At 40.0% G+C, this 25,778-nt stretch overlaps 1 protein-coding gene and 1 long non-coding RNA gene across 6 annotated transcripts in view; one reads left to right on the forward strand and one right to left on the reverse strand.

The window, feature by feature from the left end:
• The window catches only part of eno4 (enolase 4), a 48,400-nt gene extending 27,729 nt beyond the window's left edge, over positions 1-20,671 (forward strand). For 2 of the 4 annotated variants that reach the window (XM_043712824.1, XM_043712825.1), the window contains 7 exons: positions 2,098-2,163; positions 2,376-2,534; positions 3,354-3,479; positions 10,181-10,373; positions 17,725-17,792; positions 19,047-19,164; positions 19,813-19,918. In XM_043712824.1, the coding sequence (XP_043568759.1) occupies positions 2,098-2,163; positions 2,376-2,534; positions 3,354-3,479; positions 10,181-10,373; positions 17,725-17,792; positions 19,047-19,164; positions 19,813-19,901 (819 nt within the window). In that variant the 3' untranslated portion in view covers positions 19,902-19,918. Of the gene's footprint in view, positions 1-2,097; positions 2,164-2,375; positions 2,535-3,353; positions 3,480-10,180; positions 10,374-17,724; positions 17,793-19,046; positions 19,165-19,812 lie in introns of all 4 variants that reach the window. The other 2 variants (XM_043712822.1, XM_043712823.1) reach the window with 2 other exon arrangements.
• A 1,251-nt stretch (positions 20,672-21,922) lies between these two features.
• The window catches only part of LOC122561223, a 9,825-nt gene continuing 5,969 nt past the window's right edge, over positions 21,923-25,778 (reverse strand). For both annotated transcript variants that reach the window (XR_006314949.1, XR_006314948.1), the window contains exon 3: positions 21,923-22,001. This is a non-coding gene — a long non-coding RNA (uncharacterized LOC122561223). The remainder of the gene's footprint in view (positions 22,002-25,778) is intronic.

The raw sequence follows: 25,778 nt of genomic DNA on the forward strand, positions 1-25,778 counted from the left end.
CATTCCTGAAGAAGGGCTAATGCCCGAAACGTCGATTCTCCTGTTCCCTAGATGCTGCCTGACCTGCTGCGCTTCTCCAGCAACACATTTCCATAAAAGATATTAAGGTAGACAAATCACCAGGACCTGGGATCTATCCCAGGTTGCTGAGGGAGGTGAGAGAGGAAATAGCTGGGGCCCTGACAGCTATCTCTGTAGCCTCCTTAAACACAGGTAGGTGCCGGAGGACTGGAGGGTTGCTTATGTTGCCCCCCCCCCCCGTACAAGAAGGGTAGCAGGGATATTCCAGGTAACTACAGACCAGTGAGTCTGACATGAGTGGTGGGAAAGTTGCTCGAGAATGTACTAAGGGATAAAATCTATTCATATTTGGAAAAGAATGGGTTTATCAGTGATAGGCAACATGGTTTTATGCAGGGTAGATTGTGCCTTAGAAACTTAATAGAGTTTTTTGAGGAAGTGACCAAGTTGATAGATGAAGGAAGGGCTGTAGATGTCATATACATGGACTTTAGTAAGGCATTTGATCAGGTTCCCCATAGTAAACAAATAGAGAAAGTGAAGTCACATGATGTGCAGGGTGTTCTAGCTAGGTGGATAAAGAACTGGTTGAGCAACAGGAGACAGAGAGCAGTAGTTGAAGGGAGTTTCTCGAAATGGAGAAAGATGACCAGTGGTGTTCCACAGTAATCAGAGCTGGGGCCACTGTTGTTTGTAATATACATAAATGATCTGGAAGAGGGCATTGTTAGTCTGATCAGTAAGTTTGCAGACGATACGAAGATTGGTGAAGTAGCAGAAAGCATAGCGGACTATCAAAGAATGCAGGAGAATATAGATAGACTGGAGTGTTGGGCGGAAAAGTGGCAGATGGAGTTCAATCCGGGCAAATGTGAGGTGCTGCATTTTGGGAAGTATTATTCTAGAGCGAATTATACAGTAAATGGAAAAGCCTTGGGAAAAGTTGATGAGCAGAGAGATCTGGAAGTTCAGGTCCATTGTACCCTGAAGGTGGCTGCAAAGGTGGATAGAGTGGTCAAGAAGGCATATGGTATGCTTGCCTTCATCGGACAGGATATTGAGTATAAGAGCTGGCAGATAATGTTAAAATTGCACAAGACATTGGTTCAGCCGCATTTAGAATACTTTGTACAGTTCTGGTCGCCACATTACCAAAAGGACGTGGACGCTTTGGAGAGGGTGCAGAGAAGGTTTACGAGGATGTTGCCTGGTATGGAAAGTGCTAGCTATGAAGAGAGGTAGAGTAGATTAGGATTGTTTTTATTAGAAAAAAGGAGATTGAGGGGGGACCTGATTGAGGTCTACAAAATCATGAAGGGTATAGACAGGTGCATAGAGATAAGCTTTATCCCAGGTTGAGGGATTCATTAATGAGGGGTCACGCGTTCAAGGTGAGAGGTGAAAAGTTTAAGGGGGATATATGCAGCAAATACTTTACACAGAGGGTGGTAGGTGCCTGGAATGCGTTGCCAGCAGAAGTAGTAGAGGCAGGCACTGTAGATTAATTTAAGGTGCATCTGGACAGATGCATGAGTAGATGAGGAGCAGAAGGATAGAGGTGCTTAGGAATTGGGCGATAGGTTTAGACAGTGGATTTGGATCGGCTTAGGTTGGGATGGCCGAAGGGTCTGTTCCTGGGCTGTAAGTTTTCTTTGTTCTTCTTCTAACTCCCCAAAGCTTGTGAACTAACTACAATGCACAAGTCAAGTCTCTAATGGAATACTCCCCATTTGCCTGGATGAGTGCAGCTTCAACTGACTTCACCTGATGAATAAGCAGTGCTCCAAAAGCTTTGATTTTAAATAAACCTGTTGGACTATAACCTGGTGTCGTGTGACTTCTGACTTAATTAAACTATGATCTGTGCCATACTCTATGATGCAATGTCCAAGATATTCTGATGAGTCATTGCCTGACTAACACCCAACCAAGCCAATATATGCTTTTGAGCTTTACTATCTTGCAAAAACATGCAAACATCTAAGAGTAATAGTATCCATTCGTAAGGACTCTGGAAAATCTAGTTACTATTATTGCTATCAAAGAATGATTTCAAAATGTAATTGTGTCTTCCAGGGTCTGAAGATGATGATGGCTTTTCAACAACAAATTACAAAATGGATGTTCTCCCAGAAGTCTCTAGTAAGGCTATATTGGGAAATTATGCATTATATTATCTATCTCAATTAGCTATCTATCTACTACAGACAGCATAATGATTTTATGTTCAATCTTAAAATAGGAGATGAAAAACATAACCTTATCATTTGCCTTTGTTGATGCTATGAAATTAAATCACAATATTTTGAACAAAGCAATCAGACAAATAAATAACTGACTATTCTTATGTTCAGCCTTTAGCAATGTCTCATTTAGGCTGCTGGGAGAAAGGATTTGAACGTACAGAACAGCCTTTTGAGTTGATCCACGAGGTTTGTGACACACTAGAATTGACGCTGGGGGAAGACTTACATTTGATACTCAATTGTGCTGCTCATGAACTAATGGATTATGTGAGTAAAGAGTAATCTTGCATAAAATTAGATAATTAACATGTATCCTTGTCTACAGTCTCTGGACACACACAACCCCAGTCCTTACAGTTCTCTGTCCAAATGCTGCTCCACTTCTCATCTAAGATGCTACTTATATCCAACCTTTCTAGAGGATTCACCAAAGGGATATTAGTTTGTACCTTTCAAACCTGTGACCTTTTTTATCAAGAAAGACGAGGGCAGCAAATTCATGGGAACATCACCACTTGCAAGTCCCCCTCCAAGCCACTCACCATCCAAATATGGAAATTTATCAACACAGTGTTGATAAATTTCTAAACATAACGAAGGATACTTGATAATGATCGCTAAGATACAATTTTGTATTCGTGGAAAAGTAATGTATGACAGTGGGAAATCAAAGGAGTACATTCACAATAACTGTTCCTATGAATAGTTATTGGAGTTGAAACATTAATTCTGTTTCCATAGATGCTGCCAGACCTACTAAGTTTCTCCAGCACTTTTTCATTTTATTTCACAATCATAGGTATATGTAGATCCTGCACAAATTATGATGCGTTAGACAGCTAAATGATCTCCTAATGAATTGATGTGAGTGTAGCAAATTTTATAATTATTTGATGCATGTTCAAGATCTTGAAATGCAAGGTGGTGAAAGCTTTTCTTCAATAACAAATATATATGGAAGAGACAATGATAGTAAATCTGGTGAGATATGGTACCATCCAGTGTTCTTTCCTTGTCAATTTTTGTTGTGTGTCATTTTCAGCATTTCTGAATAATAATTAAGCAGTTTATGTTTACATCTTTTAGGAGAAGGAAAAATATGAAATTATAACTGGAGTATTGAAACACCCTGATGAAATGATAGAACTGTACACAAGCCTGGTTGAAAAGTACCCATCAATCATTGGTTTGATCGATCCCCTTCGGAAAGAGGTTAGTAGCTTAAAAAATGATCATTACAGTCACTATATTGTTGAAAGGTCATCAAAGCTGTAGAAATTTAAGTCAGCTAAGATCAATGCAAATACATAATGTGAACTGATTTTCAATTGATTCAAAAGACTAATTTCATTTAGACTATAAATTGTAGCCGACTACAAGCCAGTACATTTGTAGAGCATATTTAACATAGCATAACATCTCCAAAGCACTTCACTCCAATGTGGTCAAAGAAACCTGAGCCAAAGAATGAGTGGTTTACCTAAGTCACTTTCCACCACAATCCCCCTGCCTCCACCATTCCTAATTGAATGGTGAGCCTCTATAAAGGAAACTCCAGTACTGGCGTTGTTGGTGAGGGAGGTCACTGAGCAAATAGCTGAAGAATTCTGGATTAGTGGTGCTGGAAGAGCACAGCAGTTCAGGCAGCATCCGAGGACAGGCAAAATCGACGTTTCGGGCAAAAGCCCTTCATCAGGAATAAAGGCTGATGAAGGGCTTTTGCCCGAAACGTCGATTTTGCCTGTCCTCGGATGCTGCCTGAACTGCTGTGCTCTTCCAGCACCACTAATCCAGAATCTGGTTTCCAGCATTTGCAGTCATTGTTTTTAGCTCCTAAATAGCTGAAGAAGTTGAATGGACTCTTCCTACAGGAAAGGTTGTCTTGGAATAAGAAGCATCATAGTAGAAGAATCAAATAAAAAAAGGATTTCTTCAACTAGATGTAAACCATAGAATCCCAACAGTGTAGATATAGGCCATTCAGCCCATCGAGTCTGGACACTATGGCAATTTAGCATGACTATTCAACCTAAACTGCATATCTTTGGACTGTGGGAGGAAACTGCAGCACCTGATGGAAATGCAGGGAGAACATGCAAACTCCACACAGTCACCCAAGACTGGAATCCATACTGCCCACCATGGGCTAAATTCCATATTAATACCATGTATTCCTCATTCAATCTTTTTAATCACTTAAAGTTTGAAATGAATTGGTCCCAGTGGAATGAAAAATCCCTCTTTCATGATCTTTGGGCCGCCTGTGTGTTCAGCTTTCATGCTGTATTGCCAGTATAGTTGACATGACTCCAACATAGGAGTTGAGTCAGGGCAGATGACATTGGAACATACCTTGTCAAAATGGAGCAGTTAAAATTGCACTGTCCACATGGAGAGAGTGAGCTACTTTGATATCATTGAAAACTCAGGCATTGGTGGAGGAAATAGTGCCTTTTGGCCAAATCCAGGCAGAGGCTCTTGCTATGTGTTCCCGTGACACTGTGGAGAAATGAAGCAATGCTCAGGGATAGATATTCTATTTACCAATGAGTAGGAAGCTGGATAGATTCAGTGGAAAACCAGAAATACCCAGTGATCCAGAGGTGCGCAACTGTCATGGTATCTAGGATCTTCAACACAGTGAGCAGGCAACATTCATTATAGAGGTAAAAACAATGATTGCAGATGCTGGAAACCAGATTCTGGATTAGTGGTGCTGGAAGAGCACAGCAGTCCAGGCAGCATCCAAGGAGCCCAAAAGGGCTTTTGCCCGAAACGTCGATTTCGCTGCTCCTTGGATGCTGCCTGAACTGCTGTGCTCTTCCAGCACCACTAATCCAGAACATTCATTATAGGCTTTCCCTGATATTCTGTCAGATATTCTGTCAAAAAATACTGGAAAGAGTTGTAAATGTTCAGGCTACTTTCAGGGAGGTGGATATCGGGTAAGGTGATATAAATTTAAAAAGGCAAACAGAACAGGTTGCTGCAGCAAGAGCAGACTCAGTCCTTACTTTCCTATCTCCATGATAAATCTCATAGCTGATCCTGGCCAAGGGATGCTCAAAAGAAGTAGTGCAATTGTGACAGGTCCAGACAGTTCAAACGAAACTGCCCTGAACAAGCAAGGTCACCACTACCAGCAGTTATAGAGATACTATGCAGTGCAATGGCATTCCTTTCTCACCAGATATTAAACTAGTTCAGCTTCCCTCCAAAGCCAGGCGAGATGAGTGAAGTTCCTTCAGGAAGAGGCTCAGTCTTCTACGTATAGGGTGATAGGAACTTGCCCTACAGTGAGCATGAAGTTTAGCAAGGTAGAAACTCATACCTAATTGTAACAGGCCCCCAGATGTAACAAGTATTACTGTCCAGCTTTTCTTTGAGCATTTTGCTGAGATGTATGGACTGACTGTTTCTCTTCCATAATCCAGATCTCTGCTTCATAGGTCAGACATCCTTTAGCATGGCTACATCAAGTTCTCCTTATTTGTCTTCAATCACGCTTTTAATACCCTGGGATTTCTGGTAGTTCATGACCTGATCAATGTTCCAGTGAAAGTTAGCAAGTTGAGAATACCTGTGGTCTTGGGGTCGAACATCTTAAGAGATATTTAGGCATTCTTGGATTGCGACGAACAGCACATTAAGGTTGGCAGATGGTGCTCAGGTGTCTTTAACCTTGTATCACACACTCAACATGTGTCAGCCTGTATGGGAACCTAGAACTGAGTAGCAGTTATTTTACCTGCCACACCATCGCTGTTTTGAAGTTAGCCATCTCTCACTCATCGAAATCAGGCCTGGCAAGAGTGTCACGTTGTACATGTAGCAGAGTTCCTACTTGGCAGAACTCCTGGGAGCTGCACTCGTCTCAGTAAGAGAAAAGGTAAAGGTACCCCTACACATTGCCAGTTTTGGTGACAAAATGTTTACATCCAACTAAGAACTCCCACAATATCCTTAGAACTCAGGTGTCCTCTATTGTGGACAGTGGACCAACTGGAAGAGGTATCTCTAATCTCATTTTGATAATGGTGAATTGGAAAACACTTAGTTTTGATTATCCTCTCAACAAAGTGTGAGTCAAATTTTAGTAAATATAATGATGACATTAGGTATTATAACCCGGTAGGCCCAGAATTGTGACTAGCTAGTAAAGAATCCTTACCACCAGATCCCATCCCATCCCATCCATGGGAGGAAGTTGGGACTACTTGCAGAAGTCTTTGGAGCAGTTGACATGCAAGAGTTGTCAGGTCTGTACACGGCACCTGTAGTCCTCAAGAGGAGGGAAGGCAGAAAACTGAGTATCGATATTGATCATTGGGCACTTAACTCAAAAATTCATTCATAAGTATGCTTGCCATAATCCCTCAGATTGAGGTAGCATTACAAGCTCTCAAAGGTGCTAGTATTGTCACAGCCTCAGTTTGGCTCATGATATAATCAGCCATCAATTGCTGAACAAGACATTGAAAAGGTGGCATTCTGACCAGGCAGCAGGAGACTTTATGAATACATGAGTGCACTCTTTGAGCCCTGTAATGCTCCTGCCACTTTCATATGTGCAATAAACAAAGTTTTTGGCAACCTTAATTTCCAGTTCTTCCTTGTGTACCTGGATGATATCATTTACATTCAAGAAGACCCCAAAAGACAAGACACCATCATAGCCTGTGTATTGCTGTTTAATTTGAAAGTCAAACCAGATAAGTGCTAAATTTTCCAGACAAAAGGAAGGGACATTTCAGCACTTCATTACCAAGGAAGGTGTTACTCCTGACAATGAGAAAATCCAAGTGGTAGAAAAGTCACCCTGAGCTAAGAGAGGGAGGGAACCTCGCTGTAGCTTGTTATCACAGGAAGTTTGTACAAGTCAACGTACAGTTTGTCACCTGCCCCACGATTTGCTGAGAAAGTCAATGAATGCGAAAGAGTGGTTGGAAAAGGACAGAGTCTCACAGGAAGTTGGACCCCAACATGAGAAGATTCCTTTTTTACCCTCAAGCAGAAGCTTGTCTCATCACCTGTCCTTGGCTAGCCAGAGTTGCATCTCCCCATTACCCTGGAAACAGATGCTAGTTTCTTTGGTCTAGGAGCAGAGCTGTCACAGCTTCAAGGACAAAACAGAATGGTTATTCTTATGCCAGTTTGAGTTTCAAGCTAAATGAGAGGAATGTGGAAAATTACTCCAGCATGAATCTGGAACTGCTAACTTTGAGGTAGCGATTTTGCAAAAGTTCAGAGACATTCTGATGGGTGTTAACAGGCAACAATCCACTCAGTTACTTTCAAAAATTTTCCATGCTAGGAGCAACAGAGGCCCAATAAGCTGCTGAACCTACTCAGTCTCAATTCCAGATCTGGTAATGAGTCAGGCAAAGGTATTGCAAATGCAGATGCCTTAGGCAAAAGACTGATCACAGAAAGGAACCCACACCTGCCTGACTGGAGAAGTCTATGGCTGATGCCACGCTAGCGCTTCAACTCAAAGCCAGCATTCTAACTACGATTCCCTAAGATATTCAGACTGCAGCATGTAATCAATGCACTTAGGAGTGAGATCCAAACCAAGTCCAGATAGCAAAGGCCTGGTGCAATTTCACCTTTACCATCTATCTTGAACAGGATATCAGATAGCTTAGATGATTGCAGTGGACATGTATCATTACTGGAAGGCACAAAACTACTCATCTAGTTCCAGCTGGTGAGGGAGTCCAATCAGGCATGGAGCATGTAACATAGAAACATAGGAAAATAGGAACAGGAGTGGTCTTTTCAGCCTGTTGAGCCCTCTTCACCATTTAACACTGCCCAGGCCATTCAAACATTATAGTAGCTTTCACCCATACTATCCCCATTATAGGGGAACTTATTACCTGCATTTCAGTGAGGTGCAGCCTTATCAAGATACTATATAACTGAAGCAAGATTTCATCACTGTCGTACTCAATTCATGTTGTGATAAAGGCAAGCATTCCATCAGCCTTCCTTATTGCTCACTGCATGGGCAGATTAGCTTTCATTGACTTATTGATCAGGACACCTAGATCCCTTTCTACACGTACACTTTCCAGCCTCTTACCATGTAAGAAGTGCTCCATATATCTGTTCCGTCTATCAAAGTAGATAGCCTCTCATATTTTCACAATATATTCCATCTGCTTTGTTCTTGCCACTCACTGAGCCTGTCTTAATCCTCCTCAAGTTGCTTTGCATCTCCCTCATCATACATATTCCTGCTTAGCTTTGTATATATTTGTTTACATAGTTTTGCATATATTAAAATTTGTCTCTGCATCCAGATCACCAAATCTACTGTGATCAGCTGCATCACAAGCTCTGATCCTTGTACTATTCCATTAGTCACAGACACAACACAATAATGGCCCATTTATTCCTATTCGGTTTTCTGTCTGTTAACTGTTCCTTAATCCAAGCCAGTACATGAAGTGGCCTGAGTACCTTCCCGAGATGCTTTACACTTTTAATAGGACCTTCCACTCATCTACAGTTTATTCACCACTCATTTTTTTTTTCTTTAGATAAGACCCATTCCTTCCAATGAACCATCTCGTTATGCTCACCATAGCTTCCTTTCAAGATAGCTGACCATCACACAGGCTAAGTCAGACATGCAAGGAGACTGAGAGAGAAATGCTGAGTTATGCTGAGAAATGTTAAACAATCATAATGCTGATAGAACTGACTTCCGATTGGTGCAAGTGTAATTCTTTGAAATTGGAATATCAGGGTCAACACAAGATACAGTTGGCTGGGACTCTGAATACTATAAATTCATCAAATAGCCAGAGATAGATGGCCACATCTATGTTTTGCCTTCAACCATTAAATTGTTGGTAACTTCAGAAAATAGTTCATAGAGGAGAGTTGGTTGACGCCGGAAGTGTAGTGGATGGTGGCGTGGAGGCAAGCAACTCATTCACTCTAATTTATACCCCTCTTAACTTACAGGATTCTGCTCTCTTAACTTCAATTCTAACATCATCAAAGGTGCTGTCTAGAGTGATGGCTTAAGAATGATGCTTTTGTTGTTTGCCGTACTGACCTTTACTTTGCATATGCTCATATGTCCTCTTGGGCCAATGACATTCCACCACTAAAATCAATCTATCAGTTCCACAACTGGCATTGAAGTAATCCCTTCGCAGTTTGCAACCACACAGACCTTGAACAGCTATGTCTATCTCCTTCCAAAGTTGCACAAGCAGGAGCACTTTTTTCCAGACTGTTTCTGCTTAAGTAATTTGATTTTCCCTATTTTGACTCTAATTCTTCTCAACTTCATTTAGTCACTTTGTGACGTCAACAGTCTCCAATTCCAAGCCACAGGCATCATCTTTTCACTTTTAGGACAAAGCCAAAGTGGCAGACAATAACTTAAAGTTGTATCAAGCTTGAAATTTATTGAGATAGAGGTTAAAGAGGATGAAGCTCAGCTCTTTTATGAGGACAGATCATTCAGTGTTAGGGAAAGAAGACTCATCCTTGCATTATCTTTTCCCTCCCTATCATGGTAAAACCCAAGATCACAGGGCCTTTTTTGCTTCTAGTCTCTTGTATGTACTGGCAATTCATTACCCCACAATTCAGAGTAGTTCCATCAGCAGTCTCAGCTCCCACTTTTGGAATTCTTGCCTAAACTGCCTCCCCTTTCTTTCTTAAGCCACTCCTGAATATCTATCCTTTTGATTTAGCTCTAGATACTGTTTAAAATTGTACTACTGAGTGTCACATTTTGTTTGAAAATTTTCCTGGGAAGTGTCTTGGGGTATTCTATTACATTAAAGACAATATAAACACAAGACGTTACCAATTATCAGAATTAATTGAGAAAACTAACCTTCACTTATTTTGCAACATAGTTATAACTATTTGTTATTACTCAGGATGAAGAGCAATGGAGTAAGCTGTGCCACCTTCTTAGTCCCCAGTGTTATTTGTTGGCTGATGGAGCTTCAAGATCAATAGACAAACTCATAACAAATGGTCTGGGTGAAAATCGATACAGTGGCTTGATCTTGAAACATGCCAACCAAACCACAATATCTGACATGATTCGAGTAGTTAAATTGATGGAAGGTATGTGATTTATAATCTAGAAATTATTATCATCTAAGCTTGGAAATAGTTATCAATAAGCTTGAATAATTTCATTTTTAAAAAAATCCTGATCCATGTAGGGCCAGAACTGGAAATGACAAAAAGCACACTTGACAAGCTAAATTTTCTGAAAGATTTTGAAGGTGAAGAAAGGTAAAGTGAATTGAATTAAATCAAGAGGTGATTGAACCCTGCAGGGAGACGTGTAATACGTAGTGATATTAAAAGGGCGGCACGGTGGCACAGTGGTTAGCATTGCTGCCTCACAGCGCCAGAGACCCGGGTTCAATTCCTTCCTCGGGCAACTGTCTGTGTGGAGTTTGCACATTCTCCCCGTGTCTGCGTGGGTTTCCTTCGGGTGCTCCGGTTTCCTCCCACAGTCCAAAGACGTGCAGGTCAGGTGAATTGGCCATGCTAAATTGCCTGTAGTGTTAGGTGAAGGGGTAAATGTAGTAGGGGAATGGTGGGTGGGTTGCTCTTCAGAGGGTTGGTGTGGACTTGTTGGGCTCAAGGACCTGTTTCCACACAAAGTAATCCAATCCAATCTAAAAGTGACGATATGGCACGAACTCCCTCTCGGCTCTGAAAATGTCCAGAGCACATGCATTGCAGCTACAAATTGTCCATCCAACCCATATATGATTTGGCATTCCATTTTCTTGACATTTCACACTAGGAGAAAGTTTTTAGTGCAGTTTACAAGTCAGTTTGGCATGCCTGTGGATTGTAGATGCAGAGATAGTGGATCCACCCTTGTTTTCAAGTACTGTATTTTTCTTTTGTTGGAATCACAGGCTACACCAGCACTTTTTCCCATCCCTAATTGTCCTGGAGACAATGGTGATTGAATTTATTTTGAATTGAATTTGTTGTCACATGTACCGAGGCAAAGTGAAAAGCTTTGTCTTGCAATACATAGGCAAATCAGAGTTAAATAGCATAGGTAAGTAAATAATAGGTAAACAGCGGCAAAAACCAAAACACAGGTGCAGGTGAATGCTAAGAGTTTGAGAGACCATTCAGTATTCTAAGCTAGAAACTGTTTTGAAACCGGCTGGTGCATCTGTTCAGGCTTCTGTACCTTCTCCCCAATGCAGAGGTTGTAGAAAAGCATTACCAGGGTGGGATGGATCTTTGAGAATTCTAGCGGCTTTTCCTTGACAGCGGGCTTGGTAGATGGATTCTAATGATGGGAGGCCGGCCTTTGTGATTGTCCGGACCGAGTTCACCACTCTCTGCAGCTGTCTCCGATCTTGAATGACACAGTTGCCATACCAGGTGGTGATACATCCAGACAGAATGCTCTCAATGGCGCACTTATAAAAGTTGTCATGCCAAACTTTCTCAGCTGCCTGACAAAAAAGAGAGTTATTGGGCCTTTGTAACCAGTGCATCCACATGAAGAGTCCAAGAAAGCTTGTTGTTGATGACCACTCCCAGGAGCTTGACACTCTCCACTCGTTCCACCTCTGTGCTGTTAATGTGTACGGGGGCATGAGTAACATCCCGCCTAAAGTCAATAATGAGTTCCTCAATAATGAGAATGGTGAGCTGCCTATTTGAACAGCTACAGTCATTGGGACATAGGGATACCCACAGGAGGGTGTTCCAGAAATTTAACCCAGCACCAGTGAAGGAATGTTGATATAGTTCGAAGTTTGGATATTATATGGCTTGGAGAGGAACTTGAAGGTGGTGGTGGTCCCTTACATCAGCAGCCATTGTCTTTCTAGGCGATAATGCTTCTGTTTTAGAAGGTACTGGCGCAGTAACTTTAGCGAGTTGATATTGTGAATGGTAGAGATTCCTGGCGCTGTGCATCATTGCTTAAGTTGAAGGTGCCAATCCAGTCAGCTATTTTGTCCTGGATAAAGTTGCTTGATTGATGTTGGAGCAGCACTTATCCAAGCAAATGGAGCATATTCCATTACAATCCGGTTTTGTATCTTGGAGGTGGTGGATAAGCTTTTGGAGACAGGAAATGAGTTAACAGCCATAGAATTCCTCGCCAGTGGCCTGCTCTTATAGCCATAGTATTAATACATGACTGTTCCAATCAACTTCTGGTAAATTGTAACTCCAAGGATGTTGATAGTGGGTGATGGTAATGCCATGGAATGTCAAAAATAATCTGTTGGATTCTTTCAGTAAAGATGGTAATTGCCTGGCACCTAAATGGCATGCGTGTTATTTCCCACTTATCAATCTAAACATGGATGTTGTCCAAGTCTCATTGCATACAGACAAAGACTGCTTTATTATTGAAGGAGCTCGAAAGGTGTGCAAAACACTGTGCAATCATAAGTAAGCATCCACTTCTGACCTTATGATGGATGGAAGGTCACTGTTCCATCCCTGAGGATATCCTGCAGTGATGTCCAGGAGCTAAGATGACTGCACACAAGTTTTCAATACTTTAGCTAGAATGTCATCAGGGGCCATGGCCTTTGCAATATCCAGCTATTTGATGATGGAGTGAATTGAATTAGTTGAAAACCGGCACGTATGTGATTTTGACAACCTTGGGAGGAGACAGAAGTGGATCATCCCTTCTGCACTGATGGATGCAAAAACTGCAGCCTTACCTTTTGCACTAATGTGTTGGGCTACGCCATCATTGAGGAATGGAATGGGATGGGATATTTGTGGAGCCTATAAATCTTGTTAATTGTTTAATAGTTCACCATCCATGACTTCATCTGGCAAGACTGCATAGGTTAGATAGGATACATTTGTTGTGGGATTGCTCAGCCCTGTTTATCGCATACTAATTCTTCTGTTGGAATGCAGGTACTCCAGTGTTGTAGCTTCACTAGGTTGGTAGGAAAGACCAGAACCCGAGGACATAGCCTTAGAGTAAAAGGAAGACCTTTGAGAATGGAGATAAGGAGAAACTTCTAAAGCCAGAGATTGGTGAAACTATGGAATTCGCTGCCACAGAATATCTAACTATCTGAGATAGTTAGGTTCTTGAGTATCAAGGGGATTGAGAAGAAAGCTGGAGAATGGGGTTGAGAAACTTTTCAGCCATGATTGAATGGCAGAGCAGAACTGACGGGATGAATGGCCGAATATCTGCTCCTATGTCCTATGGTTTTATCACTTAATAATGGCATGTTAACATGTGATAACATTTACACTTTTCCTACATGCTGTTCTGGACTCTTCTGCAAGCTTCACATTTTCTTCACAAACTCAAACTAGTGTGCATTCAGTGGGCTTCCAAAATCCTGCATCACCAAATAAAAATGAGACAAAATCTGCTTTTTACTCCCATTTAAAATGAGAAATCTGACACCAGCAGGGAAAAATGTGTGTTTTGCACACTGGGCATTCCAGACCATCATAGAGGGCAGAGGAAAATCACATGGGGTTGGAAACAAGGATGAAAATTTGATTCCTTACAAAACAAAATACTGTGATCATTTATGTCTAGAAATATGGTTTCAAACACAGACAAAAGTTCAGGCCTACACTTTAAAAGGACTCCAAGGGTTAAAAAATAGTTTGCAAAATCCTGCTTTAAATTAAGGTTTTGAGTTCTTTAACCACAACTGGACATTGTGGGCAGGCTGAAAGAAGTTAGGAAAAGAGAATATGAGAAATCAAGGAGGCATTTGAAAAATAAAATGTTAATATCATTGCATTGAATCAAGCCAATGAAGCTTTGCAAGGATTGAGATGTTCGATGAATAGAATCAGATGTTGCTGAGGATGTGCTTTTGAGCTTTTGTAATTTGAAATTTTGAATGTGAACATTGGGTATGGGTTTTAGCAAAGGGATTGAAGATAATGGTAATGAAATAAATAGCACTCTTACTATATTTGATGCAGTCATTTTACATTACAATAAATAACCTTAGTTGAATTTTGTAGCTACTCCATAATAGTTTTACAACAGTATGATTCATCATACTTAATCATAGAGTAGATAAAACTTGGGTAAAGTGGATTATTCCTAAATCCAGCTGGAGCAATGTGGATGGTTATATAAAAAAAATACATTTTCCCATGACTGCGAGTGATGTAAGAAGGTATGTGGCCTATGTGTAGTTAGTTGTAGCTTTCAGTATATTCTGTTAGTGCTGCTCAAGATAATTTTAAGACAAGAGATTTTAGTTACTACACATTAGTATCTAAGACCTTCCACAAAAACAAGAAAATCTAAGTAATGATATATAAAAATACTAACTTACCACTGAATTAAATATCAAAGTGAGCTATGATTATTGTATTACCCAACTTACATGCACCACAATTTGATGACTTAAATTCTACCCTTCACAACATCTGTAAGAGAACCTATACTTAATTCCCATCAATATTTTCTGACCTTTAGAGTTTTTTAGTTCCACCAATCAAAAAGGTACTTTATTTCTTGATTTTATGAGTACTTTCTCACGACTGTTATGATGAAATGTTTTTATTCTCATCAATGTGTACTGTGTAAGCCAGCAATCTTTGAATACTGTAACATTTTGGGAACGTGGCATTCCAATGTTAGCTACATTCCAGTCTTCTCTGGTTGCTATGTTTGATTCTGTATAGCAATAGGGGCAAATTTTACTGCAATAGGTTTCTGAAAACAATTCAAGGATCACTAGAGAGCAGTTCAAGGGTTAGAGTAAGTTCGAGCTGTCACAAAGTGTAAGGAGAAATGTTCCATGCCAAAGGAGTGCTGTTTGCTATGCTGCTGACGTAGACACTGAAGGCCACAGACTCTGTATAGTTGAGGCTTTGGAAGATGTCACGGGACTGTTTGATTGCTCCCTGCAGTTAGGACTCAGAAAATGTCCTGGAAGCCAGTAGGTTCAGATACGTGATCGAGTTAGGACTCAGTGAAAGTCTTGGCAACTGTGAAGGCTCAGAAGTCTGTGATAAATTATACTACAGCGCAGAAAAAAGCAGCGTAAAAGAAACTGTCTGACAGCAAAAAAAAAAGCTGATGTTCTGCTAGTGAGTAAGTGCTGCAGTCAGTTTCTGGAATCCAAGGAAGTTTAGATCCAGTAAAGGAAAGTGACGTATCAGGACATGAGCAGTCATGGCAATCGTTTGTGACAGAGTTGTTTTTTGAGAGAGTTCAAAAGTTAAATCTTCAAAACTTTGGAATTCCTTGTCAAATTGTAGTAAGATTTGATGACCCATAGTGTCTCTAATCTCTGAGAAGTTGCTGAAAAATCTGTGGGATCTGGCTTAACCGCATTTGCTGTTTGGTCTGCTTTGTGATGTGGTCCTCACAGCTTGTTTCTGACACTTAATTACTTCAGATTAATTCTAGATGTTGCAATATAAGTTGTATATGGACTGTAGATTGTCTTACTGTTCTAAATTTGTACATTAATGTTTATACATGTTCAAAATTGTTCACTCTTGTAGCTTTATTCTCTTAATAAGTACTTGTGATCACATTTTATCAACTTCTGAAAAGATCATACTAGATCAGAACATAACTAGCAGTCTAGTCTGGGATCATAACACTGTCTTTACCTCGTTTATTATTAGCGGAGCCACCTGTTCATTTTGTCACTTTACCAATCTCTTCTGAAATTTAACTGCTGGAATATTTGGTACCCAAACTTAGGCACATTGAAACACATCATATATATATCAACGATTTCTAGCTGTGGCCTCACCAAGGCCCTGTATAACTTCCAATGAAATCAGATAAAGAAAATTGCCAATATTTAGAAAATTGCTGATTCACTATCACCTGTCCAACAATATAGACCAATGCAAATTTGATGTACGGATAAATGTGTGGGTAAGCTGAGTTCTCAATGAATTATTTATGTTTCTGTGTTAAGCAATAAACTTACTTTCACATCTATGTAGTTCACAAAAACATGGCCACTCAGAATTCAGAAAAATGTATGGGCAATTTGGTTAGTTTTGTCATACTTACTGCTTCATGAATAGGATTGTTTTTTTAAAAAAATCATGTAATAGGTTGGGTTTCTACCAGTTGTGTAGTTTGTTTTACTGCTTTTGCTTCATTTATAATTGATAACATATGAGAGAAAATTTCAATAAGTCACAGATTTTAGATACATGTGTATAACTATTAACATTGAAACATAGAAACATAGGAATAAGAGGAGGCTATTCGGCCCTTCGAGCCTCCTTCGCCACTCATCGCAATCATGGCTGATTGTCTAACTCAACATCCTAATCCTGCTTTCTTCCCATAACCTTTGATCCCATTCACCCCACGTTCTATATCTAGCTGCCTCTGGAATACATTCAATGTTGTGGCATCAACTACTTCCTGTGGTAATGAATTCCACAAGCTCACCACACTTTGGGTGAAGAAATGTCTCCTCATCTCAGTCCAAAATGGTCCATCCCAGATCCTCAGACTGTGACCCCTGTTTCTGGACACACCAATCATGGGAACATTCTTCCTGCATCAACCCTGTCTGGTCCTGTTAGAATTTTATAAGTCTTAACAAGTTCATTCATCTGAATTCCAGTGAAAACAATCCTAACCTAGTCAATCTCTCTTCATTCGTCAGTCCCACCATCCCCAGAAATGGCCTGGTAAACTTTTGCTGCACTCCCTCGAGAGCAAGAACATCCTTCCTCAGAAAAGGAGACCAAAACTGCACACAATATTCTAGCTGTGGCCTCACCAAGGCCCTGTATAACTGCAACAACACATCTGTGCTCCTGTACTTGAAACCTCTTGCAATGAAGGGCAACACACTGTTTGCCTTCTTTACCACCTGCTGCACCTGCATGCTTACCTTCAATGACTGGTGCACAGGGATATCCAGGTCCCACTGCACACTCCCATCTCCCAGTTTACAGCCATTCAGGTAATAATCTACCTTCTTGTTTTTGCTTCCAAAGTGAATAACCTCGAACCTTGCATTTATCCATATTATACAGTATCTGCCATTGATTTGCCTACTGACCCAACCTGTCCAGATCATGGTGAAGGATCTCTGATCCTTGTCACAGTTCACCCTCCCACCTAACTTGGTATCATCTGCAAATTTTGGGATGTTACATTTTATTCCCTCTTCCAAATCATTAATATATATTGTGAATAGTTAGGGTCTTAGCACGATTCCTGTGGCACCCCACTAGTTAATCCCTACTGTTTGTTTCCTCTCTACCAACCAGTTTGTCATCCATTTCAATACAGTCAATATAGACATAATGTCTTTGTGAAATTGATGGCCATTAGACAATTTATTTGGATATTGAACTTTAGATATATTTTCTTTGAAATACTGTGTTGTTTAAGATAATGAATTGATGGAAAGCCAAATATTTGGCAGGATATGAAATACAGATTAATACTGAACTTTTTTTCCCAATTGCCCAGCCCAAGATTGCAGATTTATACCAAGCCTGACAGATGCAGAGACCTTGGATGACAGCATTGCAGACATTGTGAGTGATACAGAATAAAACAAAGAACTGCGATGCTGGAGATCTGCAACAAAAACAGGAATTGCTAGTGAAACTCAGCCGATCTCACAGCATCTGTGGAAAGAAAAGCGTTAACATTTTCAGTTTGGTGACTCTTCAACAGAACACTAGTTCTGTCTGCAACTGCTGTTGTTATAAAAGTTATATGACCTCGCATCTCAGAATACAAGACTATTTCACTCTTGTATTTTCTCATCTCATTTTCATATAGCTTTCAAACATTAGTAAAGTATATTGTTCATTTCTGAAAATTCTGATCTATTTCGAATCAGTGATCGAGGAGGATTGAGTGTAAAAGGACAAAACAGTTATGTCAAATTCAATTCTTACTGAGTCACTTCTTTTTCCTCCGAGCCAAGTCCCTTTTGCGGTGTGCATTTTGTGAACTAAATTTCTGTGCAGCACTAATGATGTAGGGCTTTATGCTAAAATAATTTGGGACTCTAATTTTGCAAAAAAAAAGGTTATTTTGACAAATTATAACTGTTCTTTAGATTTTAAGATTGAAAGTTTCCAGTTTCTGCTTAAGTCCAGGTAACTGATAATATTGCACTGTTTTGTAGCTATGCAAATTTGTGGGGAAAAAAGTCTTGGCTTTGTTGAACAAATAGCTCGATTTTAGCAATTTTAAATCTATCAGATTCACTTGTTGCATCAAACTGAATGGAGACAGTGTGGAAAAAATGATGAGCTTTCCATGGCATTCTGGCAGAGTCGAGATGCAAAATGGTGGTTGAAGCATTTACATTTAAAAATAAACAAATGGTGCACATGAATGGTCTTTAAACACATTATGGGAACTTTTGTTCTAACAGCTGAATTGAAGTTAAGTAGTAGTTTAATTAATTATAAATGTACTTGGGTTTAGATTTTGCCAAATTTCAATAAAATGATTTGGAAATAAGAAAACTCTTAAGATGTTCTTCAATAACTTCCAAATGCATTTTTTTAACAGAATCAGCTGGATTAATAGATAATTTTCCTGTTGCTTCAGCTCAATGTGCTTTTTAGTAAATAATCTGGCAACCAAGTATATCTACTTAATTTATATTTTGATTTTTTTTAACAAAAATGTCTGTAAAATGGATTCTCCTCTCTTTTTTACAAACAATTGACCACAATTTAAAACAAATCTCTAATCATTAATTAGCTTTTGTATGCTTCTGTTTCATAAAGTTTCCAACTAAAAACATTTGTCTGTTTTCATTCCTTTAGGCTGTTGGTCTGGGGGCCAGGTTCATCAAACTGGGAGGTCTATGTCACGGAGAGCGGGTGGCAAAATACAACCGTCTGCTGGCTATAGAGGAAGAATTGGCTCAGAGGGGAGCATTGGGTATGAGCAGCTTCATTTTATTTCTTTTCAGTTTGCAAAGAATGGGAGACAAAGATTATGGGAGGAGTGACAGAAATTGTGCAGCTAAAGGGAATGAGAATCCTGCGAGTCAGCAAATCACACTCTATCCAAAAGAAAAGAAAGCATCTGGCAAAATCTGCATTGGTCAATGTAACTGACAACTTAATGGTCCTGGATGCACACAAAAATACCAATATGCTTCAATCAGCAGACTATATCCAGGTTTATTTTATTATTGTATTACTAAATATAGTACTTTCACATAAATAATAGCTCTCTCATTTGAAGGCCAGCATTATTATAATTGTTTTTTCTGCACTGATACAGCTGTAAATGTTGTATGCTTCATATGTTTCCAATTGAAGTGTTCAGAATAAACCAATATTTATTTAAATACTACAAAAGCAAGAGTCAGTGCAAATTGTAGCATATTAAATAATCATCCAAGTTTGTAACAATTCATTTTATGAGCTAGTTTTTAAAAATGCACTTTGGAAAATTTGATTGAACTAGAATAGGCTTTGATTTGTTTGACTTTATAGATAATACTTTTATGTTGCTTAACCGTGAAAAACAAGTATGACTCTGCTTAATGCCCTCCTTAAGTTTAGCTTTCATTTTCTATAGGTCAGGCAGCTGAGCATCAATTTCCTGTCATCAGTGAAGAGGAGCATGATCCTAACTCAGTAAGGCCAGGATCTGAGCAAATAGATTAGACTTCAGGTGCTCTATTTAGAGTTCCAAACACAAGTTGCATAATTTCAAAGCATTGTTTAACTTCATAATGGAAAAGAAATTCTGATACTTTTGAAGAAAAACCTCCCAAGAAAATATAAATGTATGTAAAGGAAGATGACTATTGATGAAATTGTATAAACTAATTGAACTGATTTTATAATTAACATTTCTATTAGACTGTATTTTCTTATGATAGACATTCTCCTGATCAGAACTCAACATTGAAGCATGATTGTATTTATGAAAATGTGAAATTTGTTTAAAGTTGAAAATGTTTGTATTTGTTACTTTTCATAAACTTCAGAACACAGTTAAACTATCCCTTTCATTTTCAAGCAGATTATTTTTAGATGAGCATTGATGAAGAAATAAATATAGAACTCTGATATCAGTCTTAATTTGACTCTTAAGTGCATTAATGGAGACCATCTCTGGAAGGTAGTATTGTGTCTTTTTGCACATTGTATCTCTAATCAAATAGAAAACTGGACTGCTGTAGATGTTATATTTACCATCCATTGTGTTAAGATTTTTGCCTCCTCCCCCATTCCAGACGATGATAACTTTAAGAAAACAACTCAAATTTCCAGTAGTTGTGAGGACAACAGAAGAAGGCTTCAACATTTAAGATTTTTACTGTAATACTGCATGAAAAACACTGTTGACTAAATATATTTTTTGCAGACAACTTGTACTTTAAATCACAAAACAGAACTTGTAACCAACAGAAAATAAAAGACTTCACAAGTTATATTTTATCTATCGGCAGACATTCAATTTTCCCCAAATCAGTCCAAAATGACTCTTAGCACCCTAAGGTTTACTTTTGATCTTAATCTTTCCCAGATTGGAAAATTCTAATACCAGAACTGACATTCATGATGCAAGTCATCTTCAGGTGAAGTGGACAGCCCACAAATTTGTTACTGTCATCTCTTTTAAATGGCTGGAACCCAGAGCTGAATGGCTTCTGCTTTGCTGGCTGTCAGCAGTGTGTCAAGAAGTGTTGTGACTATAACTTGCTCCACTCCTCATGCTGAGGACCGTCAACTTACATCTGGCAAGAAGTCCTTCTATATTTCTGAGGTGTCAAGACACAGGAGCTCTCTGACTCACCTGACCAAACGACCAGGACCAATGGGCTCCACTGCTGAGCAGACTGTACTCCAGCTACAGAACCATGATGTATACTAAGATATGTAGGTTTGGGGATGGGGTGGTGTGACAATACAATGCACATTGGTTGGCACTTTTTAAATTGGAAATACTTTTGTAAAGCATACCTTTTTTTATTCTTCTGTATTTTTGATTTTGGACTGAAATGGGAAAAGGACTGTTTGAAACAAAGAACAATAAACGAGGAATGGATTGCTGCATTTTTTAAAAGCAAATTACCTGTCACCATTGTGGACATCGTTTACACTGCTGTTTGTTCAAGCAGCGGGGAAATGTCTAGTTGCAGACAAGCTTGAACCATAGTATGCATATAATGGAGATTTAGCTGGCATCATGTCGCTGATTGGTCTGGAGAATAGTGACCCATTGTCAATGAAAAGGTCTTCTACCTCCCAACAATGATGTAATTGGCTTCAGGCAGCTCAGCAACTTGTAGTTATGAATATTTCAGTCAGAAGGCATCAGATCTCCAAAAGGGGAGGCAGTATCTCTTCTTTCTTTCTCTCTCTCTCTGCAGTTAAAAAAAACTCGAGCTTGAAGAAAACCAATTTATTTTCCTCCTCAGTTACTATAAGTTGTGGCTCTTAAACAATAAGTTACGACACTGTAAATACGAACCAGTCGGTCTTTGCCTCCTGCTAGCAGATGAAAGTCCCTGGAGAATGAAGGTGGAAGAGCAGCAAGGCCTAAGAAGCAAGAATGATCACTTTGGTGAGCTCTGTGGGCAGTGAATGCTTTCCAAGTCTTCCTTTGCCATCTATAACCAACATTCCCTCTAAGCTGCATGGTTGTACATACAAGCAGTTGCTCTTATGTTCCATGCATTGCAATCGGTGTTTTCATATATTTGCGGCATTGATTTCCAGTTTCAGAAGTCACTGCCGTCCAATGTCCTCAGGGACCTGCACAGCCAGGAAAAAAATTAGTGAGAACGCTGCCCTTGACATCCATGTATTGCTGTGCTTATGTGTGTCTCTTAGGGAGGTTTATAACCTGTAGAGTTACTTATTGAGGATTCAAAGTTGCTTACCTGTAGCGAAAATCTATTTGTAATAAAGACATTCTCATTAAGTACAGAAAATGGGTCAAAGAGACAGTAAATTGGGAACTTTTGTTCACTTTTATAAAATCCTTAACATTGTGATGACTCCAGGAATGATAAGGTTTCATTTCCAGAGTGGTACCCCAGTGAGATGTAATACTTTGATCTTATGTCTGGTTGGCTCTCTCTAGATTTCCAAATGTAATTCATAGAATCCCTACAGTGCAGAAAGAGACCATTCAGCCCACTGAGTCTGCACCGACCCTCTGAAGAATATTCAGCCCTACACTCTATCCCCATAAACCTGTATTTACCATGGCTAACCCACCTAGCCTGCACTTCTCTGAACATTATGGGGCAATTTACCATGGCCAATCCACCTAACCTACAACATCTTTAGATTGTGGGAGGAAACGAGAGCACCCAGCGGAAACCCACATAGACATGGAGAGAATGGACAAACTCCATTGTTCTAGCAAAAGACATTACTTCACATACCATAGATTCATGGCTGTGGTGAGAGACAAGACGAACAAGGCTTAAAGCTGCAATGAGTCTTGCTGATACCTTTGGCCCTTGTCCTACAATATCTATTCTTTTCCAGTGTTGATATCCAAAAGTATTGGTGTGAATGAGTTGGTTAGCAATGTCTGGTGAAGGGGAAGTTTTTTTTTAATATAATGATGGGATGTGGGCTTCACTGGCTGGGCCAGTATTTGTTGCCTCCATAATTTCTACCACCTCCAGCAGGATCCACCACCAAATGGTGGTGGCTCAGTGGTTAGCACTGCTGCCTCATAGCGCCAGGGATCCGGGTTTGATTCCTGCCTCGGGCAACTGTCTGTGTGGAGTTTGCATATTCTGCCTGTGTCTGCATGGATTTCCTCTGGGTGCTCTGGTTTCATCCCACAATCCAAAGATGTGCAGGTCAGGTGAATTGGCCATGCTAAATTGCCCACAGTGTTAAGTGCATTAGTCAGGGGTAAATATAGGGAAGGGGAATGGGCCTGGGTGGGTTACTCTTCAGAGGGTCGATGTGGACTTGTGGGGTCGAAGGGCCTGTTTCCATACTGTAGGGAATCTAATGTAATCAATCAAACACATCTCCTTTACATTGTCAGCATTCTGCAGGGGCTGTTCCCTCTGTGACACACTCATCCACTTTTCCATTGCTCTAAGAAACTCTTCATGCTCTCTATATACCTTCTGTGATTGCATAGGAAGGTGTAACACTTCCTTTTTCATCTCTTCCCTCTCACTGTCCAAAGTTCTAAACATTCCTTCAGATAAAGCAACATTTTACTTAAGACCATAAGAAATAGGTACAGGGGTTCTTTGGCCTCTCAAGCCTGTACTGCCATTCAGAAGGATCATAGATAATCCAACATTCATCACATCTACCCTCCCACATTTTCCCCATAACCATGGATCTTCCTAATGATTAAGACTCTATCTACCTCAGCCTTAAACATACAGAAGGATTCTGCCTCCATGGATCTCTGTGGTAACAAGCACTAAAGACTCACGACCCTCTGAGAAAAGAAATTTCTCCACATCTCAGTCTTAAATTGGCACCCCTTGATTTTGGGCCAATACCATCTGGTCCTAGACTCTCCCATGAAGGGAAAGAGAATTTTTTCTCAGGATTTGACGGCACGGTGGCACAGTGGTTAGCACTGCTGCCTCACAGCGCCAGAGACCCGGGTTCAATTTCTGCCTCAGGCGACTAACTATGTGGAGTTTGCACATTCTCCCCGTGTCTGCATGTGTTTCCTCAGGGTGCTCCAGTCTCCTCCCACAGTCCAAAAAATGTGCAGGTTAGGTGAATTGGCCATGCTAAATTGCCCATAGTGTTAGGTGAAGGGGTAAATGTAGGGGAATGGGTTTGGGTCGGTTGTGCTTCGGCGGGTCGGTGAGGACTTGTTGGGCCGAAGGGCCTGTTTCCACACTGTAAGTAATCTAATCTAATCTAATCATTTAGTCTGTCATGCCCCTTAAGACTCCTTTGCATATCAATGAGATCACCTCTCATTCTTCTACATTCCAGTCAGTAAAGTCTCAACCTGTTTAGTTTTTGCTCATAAGACAATCCCTCCATCCCCAGGATTATCCTAGTGAACCTTCTCTGAATTACCCTCCTATTAAATAATATCTTGCCGTAAATACTTGCACTTCTTTCAATCTAGTCTACTGTACTCACTGCTCACAACGTGATCTCTTTTACATTGGCAAGATCAAATGCAGACTGCATAAACCCTTTGCAGAATAACTCTGCTCTCTCTGTAGGAGTGACCCCAGTCTTCTGATTGCTTGCTAACATTTCAGTCCTGGCCTAGTACAGTGTCCCAACAAAGCACAACTCAAGCTGGAAGAACAATGCTTTATATTCTATTTAGGCACTTTAGAGCCTCTGGAATTCAATATTGAATTCCACACCTTAATAGTATGACTTCTGCCATCCATTTTTCTTACATTTCCCCCCTCCTCATGACTGTGTCTTGATTGTGGCCTTATTGACTTTTTTTTGCGCAGTGTGGAGCCATTTTCTCCATTTCATATCTGCATTTACACTCATTTTACATCTCAACCTCTCCTTCACCACCATTAACAACTGTTTGTCTTTTATTCTGGGCACTCTTGTAATTTGTTCCATTCACTCCACCTCTGTTAGCAGCATAAATATCACCATTTTCCATCCCTTTTTAGTCCTGAAGAAGAGTCATTTCAGACTTGAAAAGTTAACTCTGTTTCTCTCGCCATAGATCCTGCTGTCCCTCTCTAGCACTTTTTATTTTTATTTCGTTCATGAGATGGTCCATTCAGTTACGATGTTCGAGTGAAATAACTCAAGCAGGACATAGAAAAAAACAAACAACCACTAAAGCAGCAAGTGAAAGAGGTCTAGGGTTCAATGAAATTAAAAGAATCAAGAGGCTGGACAGTGTTGGAGCAGGTTAACAAAGAGAAAATATATTAGACCAACAGAAGGTTGAAACTGTGATGGAATTATAAGAATATAGGGTGCAAAACAAGAAACTTCGAGTGTGCTAGAAGCTGTTAAGGAATGAACAGTTATTGTCAACAAGACAAAGCAAGTTGAGGAATAAGTAAGTCAGTGATGAATATGGCTTTCGGGATCCAGGATTTTAAAAAATTCTGGACAGCAACTGTAGTCCATGAAAGAAAAACCTGACAACACAAGTAGGAGTGACTAATATTATCACAGGTGACTGTAGATGTTTACAGCACCTTCAAAGTCACCATCATGAGATATGGATGTATCAACAAATTACCTATACATTAGAGAAATTAATAAATTCACTTGTAAGTAGTTAAATTTATTTTGGAAAGTTGTTGTGGTTCTGTTCGCCGAGCTGGGAATTTGTGTTGCAGACATTTCGTCCCCTGTCTAGGTGACATCCTCAGTGCTTGGGAGCCTCCTGTGAAGTGCTTCTGTGATCTTTCCTCCGGCATTTATAGTGGTTTGAATCTGCCGCTTCCAGTTGTCAGTTCCAGCTGTCCGCTGCAGTGGCCGGTATATTGGGTCCAGGTTGATGTGATTATTGACTGAAGCTGTGGATGAGTGCCATGCCTCTAGGAATTCCCTGGCTGTTCTCTGTTTGGCTTGTCCTATAAT

The sequence above is a fragment of the Chiloscyllium plagiosum genome, chromosome 22 (assembly GCF_004010195.1).
Source record: "Chiloscyllium plagiosum isolate BGI_BamShark_2017 chromosome 22, ASM401019v2, whole genome shotgun sequence".
Classification (NCBI taxonomy): domain Eukaryota; kingdom Metazoa; phylum Chordata; class Chondrichthyes; order Orectolobiformes; family Hemiscylliidae; genus Chiloscyllium; species Chiloscyllium plagiosum.